This window comes from Toxorhynchites rutilus, chromosome 3 (genome assembly GCF_029784135.1).
Source record: "Toxorhynchites rutilus septentrionalis strain SRP chromosome 3, ASM2978413v1, whole genome shotgun sequence".
Lineage (NCBI taxonomy): Eukaryota > Metazoa > Arthropoda > Insecta > Diptera > Culicidae > Toxorhynchites > Toxorhynchites rutilus.
The window spans coordinates 161,350,063-161,359,703 of record NC_073746.1 but is presented as its reverse complement, the minus strand read 5'-3'; the positions used below and the strand labels follow the sequence as shown (position 1 = coordinate 161,359,703).

Genomic DNA, 9,641 nt, shown 5'->3' with positions numbered 1-9,641 from the left:
TCCAACTATTCTCCTTAAGCTTGGGGTTATCAATAATTTCCTTTCTTTCCTATTGTTCACACTTTCCCATTTCATTTCTCAGTGTTTTAGTGTTCGTGAACCTAGGTACCCACAATATAAAAATATAGCCCATGCCGCAAAACTGATCATGTCAGAGGAATCCGTCTCCATAAAATCGCAGTGTATCCAACATTCTCGGCCGCGCTGAAATTATCTAATTTCTGAAAAGACAAAACTCTCGCATACTAAACCGGCAGCCATGTTTTTTTTAAGTTTCGCAAGGTTGGCATGCTGGGGGCAACAAACATATTTTTTCCACTGGTCTCTTTAGTAGTCCAGTAGCTGTCCTCAAAGTGACTACTCTGACGACTCCGTCCATACCAGGATGCAGTTGAATGATGCGACCCATTTTCCAACGAGTTGGTGGTAAATTTTCGTCGCGTATAACTACAAGCTGACCCACAACAATTTGGATTGGCGGTTGCCATCGTTTTGTGCGCCCCTGCAATTGTGCCAAATATTCCGTCCTCCATCTTTTCCAGAAACACTGCAAAATTTTCTGAGTTGCTTGCCACTGCTTGAGTCGGTTCATCGGAATATCGGTCACACTCATCTCTGGCAATTGTTGCAAGCTAGTCCCTATCAGAAAATGCCCTGGAGTGAGTGGTTCCAGTTCGTTTGGATCTTCGGACATTGGGATCAAAGGTCTTGAGTTCAGGCAACATTCGACCTGAACTAGTAATGTGCTCATGTCTTCGAATGACAACACCGAATCCCCTAAAACCTTCATTAGGTGAATTTTTGCTGATTTCACCGCAGCCTCCCACAAACCTCCAAAGTGTGGGGCACTAGGTGGGTTGAAATGCCACTGAATACCCTCATTCGCACATTCTCTAGTTATTTTCTCTCGGTTATCAGTTCCTCTTAGAAATCTTGATAATTCCCCTAACTGGTTACGAGCTCCGACGAAATTAGTACCGTTGTCCGAAAAAATGTCCGAACATTTTCCCCTTCTTCCAACAAATCGTCGCAAAGCCTGGATGAAACGATCCGTAGATAGGTCAGTTACCATCTCCAGATGTACTGCCTTTGTACACATGCACACGAACACAGCGACATATGCCTTAGAAGCTGGTCGACGTGGTGCATGCCGTATGAAGACGGGTCCAAAGTAGTCTACACCCACCTTGATAAATGGTCTTCCGGGGGTCACACGCGCCGCTGGCAAATCTCCCATGAATTGCTGTATTTGAGTCGGCTTCAATCGAGCACAACGATTGCAGTTGTGATACACAAAACGGGCTAGATTCCGTCCTCGTAGCGGCCAATATCGTTGTCTCACTGTTGCCAAAAGCAGTTGTGGACCTGCATGGAGCAATTTCTTATGAAAATGTTCAAAAATCATCCTAGTTATAGGGTGCCGTGCTGGTAGAACTATCGGATGTTTCCTATTGACACTTTCTAATGAATGTTCCAGTCTACCGCCAACTCGGATCAAATTCTCTGCTGAGAGGGTTGGGTTAAACCATCGAAGTGGAGAGCTCTCTGTGACCGGTTCGCCCTTAGATAATGCCTTCCACTCCTTCTTGAATTCTTCCTTCTGCACGCTGCGAATTATAGCATATTCTGCCTCTACTAACTCCGATGTTGTGAGAAAATCCCGTGAATTCTCCTTCTTTCCTTGTTGTTTCAAAATGTTCATCAACCGGAGCCAGTATGCGGTACGCCTCACCAGGTCCGTGAACGATGAAAACTTGCTGAGATACCAAACCGTGAAAGTATCCTGCTGCAATGTCGCGCAACTAACCGCTGACTGACGGAACTCAGCTTCTGCCTCTGTTGTTTTTGTTGGAACTGGATGAATCGGCCAGTGCCGTTGGGATTCTCGTAGCCATGACGGCCCTTCCCACCAAAGATTGTTCCCAATAATCTCTTCAGGAAGCACGCCCCTTGAAATAAGATCGGCTGGATTCTGGCATCCTGGGATGTGGTTCCAGGTACGATTCTCCGCAGTCTGCTGTATTTTTGCCACCCGATTAGCCACAAAAGTTGTCCATGTGGAAGGGGTTGCCCTTATCCACTGCAGTACGCACGTTGAATCCGTCCAAAAATAAACCACTGGATTCATTTTGATAGCAGTTGAAATTTGCTCGGCTAGCTGCGTTGCTAGCAGCGCTCCGCACAACTCCAGTCGTGGAATGGATTGGGTTTTCAATGGCGCTACCTTGGATTTCGAGGAGAGTAGTGCTATGTGAGTTGTTCCCATCAAATTGCAACTTTTCAGGTAAGCACACGCTCCGTATGCTTTCTCCGAAGCATCTGAAAATACGTGCAGCTCAATGATGATTGGATCCGGTACCAAAACACAACGTTTTATGGAGATAGTGTTCAAAATGGGGAGTTGTCTGTGAAATTCTCGCCATTCATCTCTTGGTCTTGAGGGAATTGGACTATCCCAATCCAATTTCCTTCCATTCGCATCTTCAAATTTCCACAGTCGTTGCATAAAAAGTTTCCCCACTGTGATAACTGCGCCAACTAGTCCTAGAGGATCGAACAGTCCTGCGATAATAGATAATACCCTTCTTTTTGATAGCGTATCTGTTGGGTGTTGCTCCGGAACTGAAAACTGTAGTTTCAGTCCGTCAGTTTTTGGTAGCCAAGTCAAGCCTAACATTCGCACTGCTGGGTCTGGATCAAGTTCAACATGATCCTGTCTTCCCAACGCTAAATCTTCCTCTGGTACACCATGAAGAACTTCCTCGCAGTTGGAAACCCATTTCCGTAGCTTGAAACCTCCACTTCTCATTAATGCTTCAAGCTGAACCCTCAAATCTACCGCCTCCTTCACATTATTCGTTCCCGTCAATACATCATCCATGTACACATCCTCGTTTATTGCCTTGGCTGCTTGGGGAAAGTTGGTTTGCTCATCATCCGCTAGCTGTTTGAGCGTCCGTGTAGCCAAAAACGGTGCGGGTTTCGTCCCGTATGTTACGGTGGACAGCTCGTACGTTCCAATTTCTTGCTCGGTGTCGGTTCGCCATAGGATACTCTGTAGCGGCTGATCCCCTTCATCCATGATGATTTGACGAAACATCTTCTCAACGTCTGCTACCAACATTATCCGTTTTGTGCGACAACGGAGAATTATCGATCGAAGATCTTCTTGGATTACCGGTCCCGCCAATAATGCATCGTTCAGAGAAATTCCACTCGAAGTCTTGCAGGATGCGTCGAACACCACTCTAAGTTTCGTCGTCGTACTTGTTTGTTTGATTACTGGATGATGTGGAAGGTAACATCGTTTAATCAGATTATCTTGGTTCACGCGTACCCTACGCATGTGCCCCAGGTGTATATATTCCTCCATAAATTGGGTATATTGACAACGTAGCTCTGAGTCCCTTAAAAGTCTGCGTTCCAACCATTGAAAACGCCGTAGTGCTATGTCCCTAGATTCACCAATTTTATCCATGACATTCGCATCCTTTGGAAGAGAGACCTTATATCTTCCATTTGAATCTCTCCTAACCGTCCGAACGAACTGCACACAGCGTTTCCTCTGGAGAATAATTATTTGGAATGTCCACTTCTTCACACGACCAAAATCTTGTCAACAGTTCTTCAAGATTAACCGTAGACGCGACGTTACAGTGATATGACGCGATGCTCGATGAGATTACTGTTCCCGCTACCACCCATCCAAATACCGTTTCCGAGAGCTTGGGTAGTCCATCCCCTAGATGGATTTCCTTTCCTGGTTTGAAAAAGGTGAAGAATTGCTGGATTCCGAGAATTAAATCTACGGATTTCGATATAGCGAATGCTGGATCTGCTAGGGTTATGCCGTGTGGTATTTTCCAATTTGTGGTATCGATGCACGTAGATGGAAGATTTCCCGTGACTTTAGGGAGAATTAGGAATTCCACGTTACATGAATACCCCCCTACCCTGGATCTGACCTCTGCCTTGACCGAATGCGTCACTCTCGTATTGACCTGACCGACACCTGATACTGCCACCTCAGCTCGATTACGTTTGATTCGCAAGAGTTGTGAAAATTGGTCTGACATAAAATTACACTCCGACCCCGAATCAAGTAGTGCTCTGGCTGGATACGTAATTCCATTCTCACCCACCACTAAGACTACCGCTGTAGCAAGTAATACGGACGATGTTCCCTTGGATGCTGTATTTGAGGTTACTACAATGGTGCCTGATGATGTGCTTGGTGTGTTATCCTCCACATTGTGTTGAAGTCCCTTGCTGCTGCTTTCCGTAGAGACCCTTATCTCCGACGTACGCTTAGCTGGTTGGACTTCTTCCGGCCGGAAGCATACTAAGGTATGATGCTTTCCCTTGCAATTACGACACACATATCGAGAATTGCATTCCGTGGCTTGATGCCCACGCCGGAAGCAATTACGACATAAAGCTAGGCTTCGCAATAGTTTATCGCGAGCTGATACAGGCAGGGATTGGAATTTCGGGCATTGGTATAATAAGTGGCTACCTGGACACGCTACACATTGTCCGCTCGAGGATTGCGATGCACTGTGACTCATTTGTGTCGGCAATTTTCTTTTCGGTTGAGGGACATAATTCAACTTTGGTTCGATGGATTTGGTTGGCAGCGAGCTTAGCACCCTTATTCTCTTCTGAAGAAAATCTGTTAGATCCTTCACTGTGTCCTGATCTATTGTTGCAGAATGCTCTTCCCAGCTTCTGCGGGTGGTTGGGTCCAATCGTGAACACAGCAAATCCAGCAGTAACAAATCCTTGTACTCGGCTGGCTGTATCAATTGATCGAGCGTTTGAAGAATGCGCTCAAAAGCCTCTAGCAGCGACTGAAGTTCCACGACCGACTCCTTTGCGACGTTAGGTAGGTTGAACAATGCTTGCACTTGTCTACGCTTCAGTAATTTACTGTCATTATACCGCTTCATCACCGCCTCCCACGCAATCTTATAATTCGCCTTGGTGATAGCAAGTGAGTCTACCAATGACCTAGCCTCTCCTACTAAGCAACCCTTAAGATAGTGGAATTTTTCTACTTCTGGCAAGTCGGATTTACAGTGAATTAACGATATATAGAGATCCCTAAAACTCAACCACTCATCAATATTACCATCAAATGTTTGCAGTTTGATTTGTGGGAGCCTAACGCATTCATAAGTTGAATGTTGGTTTTGTTCTATTCCGCGAATTGAAGGGTTCGACTTCACCTCCGGGTCCTTCACCTTCTCTAGTAGCAACGATTTTGTCTTAAAATATCTATCGCCGAATTCCGATCGTTTCGTGGGGTAGGTATCGTCAACTTCCTCGAAATCTTCGTGCATCTCGATGTCCATCGTTGCTTCGCTGATTTGTTCCCACAGTTCGTCAAGTTTATCCAAACGAACTGTCGCTTCAGTCTTTAGAGTGTCATCATCCATCGAATTGACGAAACGGCAAATATCGTTGAACATACCCTCCAGTGCCTTTAGTTTCGCCAGCAGCGCCTTGAGTGAATTGTTCCTCGTAGTTGGTGGCATGATTCCAAATTCCAATTGGGTTTGAGATATGGGAGAAATAAATTTGTGTAAAATCCGCCAATGGCCTAGCTTCGACTAGACATATACAATAGTACCACTGACCTTCACAAAAAGAAGCGTGTAGCGTTTCTTAATTGTATACGCTAACGTCGAATAAACTTCTAATATTCAATAACAGTGTGCCGGCTGAACATCGGAATCACATCTGCGGCTCCTCAATAGTCAAACGTGTAATATTTATTTTCCGATTATGTGCGCCCCTCGGTTACACGTCCAACGAAATGGTAAACAAGTGTCAAACCAGTACAAGTGTGCGAGATGAAAACAATTGGTGTAATATCAAAACAAACTCCAGCTTCGGCTGGACATATACGGTGATGAACTGACCTTAATAAATAAAGGAATCCTATATGCGGTGATTTGCGACGGATTTTCCTGAATGAGCGGTGATAATGTGCGGTGCGATGCTCAATTCAGTTAGCAATTAGTCTTCTGTTCCTCAATGATGCCAATATTGTGGTACGACCCGGTGCATATATCGGTTCGACTTCGGTTGTGTGGGTGTTTTTACCGTGGAATAGAAATGTAAACAAACGGTGTAGATCCGACCAAAATGTCTCAGCAGCGGCTGGACATAAACTTGTGTATATTTACCTGGACAAACCAGGAAAATATTCCGGTTTGAAAACAAGAGTGTTGTGGCAGCAATGGCAGTGAATGAATTGTTTCAACTCGTCGTTGACCTTGGCTCAATGTGATGACGATATGGTATCAGCATAAATCGATTGTGTTTAGTGGTGTGCGTAGACTTCGTAGGATTCCCACTGTTGTTTCTCTGATTGATTGATGAAATGTATGCCGTGATAAAATGTTTTGACGTGTCGGTATGGTATCGCTTCAAGTTCGGTCTCGAATGATATTTCGATTCGTCTCCGTGGATTGTGACGGCGGATAGAAGAAGTAAAATCGAAAATGTGTGTAGTGGTCCTGATTTGCCCAGCAACAGCAGGACATATAATTATTAGTTGTTTACCTGGACGGGCCAAGATAATTTGCCCAATTTAATACGGTGTGAATCTATTTGCAGTTTATTGTGTGCCTCGATGTGAATTAGCAGATGGCAGTAAAGTTTTGTGTGAGCGTGATGGCGATTCCGTTGGTTGCAAAATCCTTTTGTACGGATCCGGCTCGAAGGACCAATGACTTCTTCCGGATATCGGGCCCTTGCCCTCGGTGTGGTTCTCCTGGATTGCGATATATCCACGATATTCGCACTTGGATTTTCGGCCCACTTGCTTTTCGCAAACAACGAATTCCAATATTTTTGGTATGGAAACACTTTATTTTTTATCAAAACGTAATTTCACACTCCAAAACTTTATTCTACAATACTATTTACAGCAATCTACTAACTCTTAATTCTTTGTAATTTTGTAAATTTCTCCACTCAATGACTATCCAACTATTCTCCTTAAGCTTGGGGTTATCAATAATTTCCTTTCTTTCCTATTGTTCACACTTTCCCATTTCATTTCTCAGTGTTTTAGTGTTCGTGAACCTAGGTACCCGCAATATAAAAATATAGCCCATGCCGCAAAACTGATCATGTCAGAGGAATCCGTCTCCATAAAATCGCAGTGTATCCAACAAATACCCAACAACTAAACAAAATGGCCCTTTTCAGGGCCACCAAATCATTATCAAAGAGTTTAACGACGTAATTCTTCAAACATATCCTAAATCAACAGATAGCCTAACGAAATCCTACGTCAACTATGCGGTCGTGTCTCGGACACAACCCTCCTGTGACTTTTTTTCGTCAAAAGCTTTTTTTAGTTCGATAACTAAGTTCCCCACAATCTTATTTTTTATCAATTTCACTTACCAATTCATCAACGAACTCAATAATTACATCCATTGTACCACGGCCTTCTGATATTTGTACAAAGTATTGTTGACAGGCGAGCACTGGCGCGATAAAAACATTGCAAGACGGTAGAGGAGCCCGAGCGTCCGTCTCCAGGTTAGGAGCGGCTGAATTGCCGTCCTTGTGTCAGTGTGGGACTCTAAACAGTACTGGCAGGACGGTCCTCCGGCGAGACAGGGGGTTGGTCGAGGGCCTTGCAAGCCGCCACCATAAAACAGAACAAGTAGTGAATAACTAACAAGGAAATTCGAACCGGAACAATCGGCACGGACCCACGCAACGAAAACGGATCATGGATTGGAAACTTGGGAAACTTGGGATCTCTCAACTTCCAAGGAAGCACTCGAGTACTCTCTGTCGTATTGAAGAGCCGCAAGTTCGACGTCGTAGCACTGCAGGAGGTGTGCTGGAAGAGCTCAACGGTACGTACGTTTAGGGATGGTTACACCATCTACCAGAGCTGCGGCAGCACACACGAGCTGGACATAGCTTTCGTAGTGAGGGGAAAGATGCGAAAGCGGGTGATTGGGTGGTGGCCAATCAGCCCTCGAATGTGCAGGTTGAGAATCAAGGGCCGATTCTTCAACATTTTTTTTTTTCTGTATTATAGTGACTTTCAACGCTTCTGGCTGGTTCGTCACTTTTACCTTCCATTTTGGAAGAATGTCGGGAGTGAGAATTGAACTCGTGATCTTGAGCGTGAGAAGTATGGATGTTACCTCCACGCCAGATCGGCTCCTTCTTCAACATTAGCATCATCAACGTGCACAGCTCGGCAGTACCGATGATGATAAAGAAGAATTTTACGCGCAGATAGAGCGTGAATACGATCACTGCCCAAAACATGATATTAAGATTGTCATCGGGGATTTCAACGCTCAAGTTGGCCAGGAGTCAAGGGGGGTCTTCGTAGCCTAATTGGTTGCGTATCCGCTACTAAGCGAACGATTATGAGCTCATAACTCAGGGCCCCTCAACTGACCATCTTTGTGTGTTATTCTAGCTACTACGTCCACGCAACAATCATCATGTGTCGGTAATACCAGTCCCTTACCGTTCACATTAGGATCTGCTGCATCGGTAATTGGTGCTAATTCTAACACAACAATGGAAGCCTCATATCAACAGTCCCGTTGTGAACAGTCCATCTGTGAACATTCGAACAATAGGAATATTCAAACGCCGAAAAAAGGCGGCATGTGTTGTGTATCGATAGAATTGGAATATTCTTAGGCCTAAACAGCTACTGAATAGGAATCTTACGCCTAAACAAAAATGGCTACAGTGTAATATACAACAATAGTTATCTTAAGATAAAAATGTATACGAATAAATTCGGCTCTGTGACAGCTGATTCGCTAAATGAGCCAAATAAAACGGATGGGATAAAAAAAAGTTGGCCAGAAGGAGGAATACAAATCGGTAATTGGAGGGTTCAGCGTACATCAGCTGACCAACGAAATGGGCCTATGACTTCTTGACTTTGCCGCCTCCAAGAACATGGCCATTCGTAGTACGTAGTACTCCTACACAAGTATACCTGGAGGTCACTTAATCAGACAGAAACATAAATCGACTACGCTCTGATTGACTGCCGGCACTTCTCAGATATCATCGATGTCAGATCCTATCGGAGAGGTAACTTTGACTCGGATCACTTCCTGGTGATGGTGAAGATGTGCCCAACACTCGCCGTTGTGAACAACATTCGGTACCGACGCCCACCTCGGTTGAACCCTGCGCGGATGAAGCAGCCTGATGTTTGCCGGAAATGACGGCCATCAACAGCGTAGTAGAGAACATACTCGGGCACGTGGGACGTATTCAGCGGAACGAGTGGTTTAACGATGAATGTAGGAGGGTGATGGATGAGGAGAACGCTGCGCAGGCGGCCGAGTTGCGCAGTGCCACTCGTCAGAACGTGGAAAGACATCGACAGAAGAAGACGCAGTGTACCCAAATCTTTCGGGAGGAAAAGAGCTGCCTGGAAAAGGCGGAGTATGCAGAGTTGGAGCAGCTGCATTGGTCTCAGGAAACGCGAAAGTTTTACCAGAGGCTCAATACATCCCGCAAAAGCTTTGTGCGGCGAGCCGAAATGTGTCGGGATAAGAATGGGAGTATTCTGACGGACGATCATGAAGTAACGGAAAGGTGGAAGCAGCACCTCGAAGAACAAC

The 9,641-nt window shown here is 45.1% G+C and overlaps 2 protein-coding genes across 2 annotated transcripts; both read right to left on the bottom strand.

Moving 5' to 3' along the window:
• Nucleotides 1–268: 268 nt before the first annotated feature.
• On the bottom strand, nt 269–3,346 carry LOC129773615 (uncharacterized). The gene has a single exon (XM_055777253.1). It carries the CDS (start codon nt 3,344–3,346, stop codon nt 269–271), a length of 3,078 nt encoding a protein of 1,025 aa, XP_055633228.1.
• A 184-nt stretch (nt 3,347–3,530) lies between these two features.
• On the bottom strand, nt 3,531–5,537 carry LOC129773614 (uncharacterized). The gene has a single exon (XM_055777252.1). It carries the CDS (start codon nt 5,535–5,537, stop codon nt 3,531–3,533), a length of 2,007 nt encoding a protein of 668 aa, XP_055633227.1.
• Nucleotides 5,538–9,641: the final 4,104 nt, after the last annotated feature.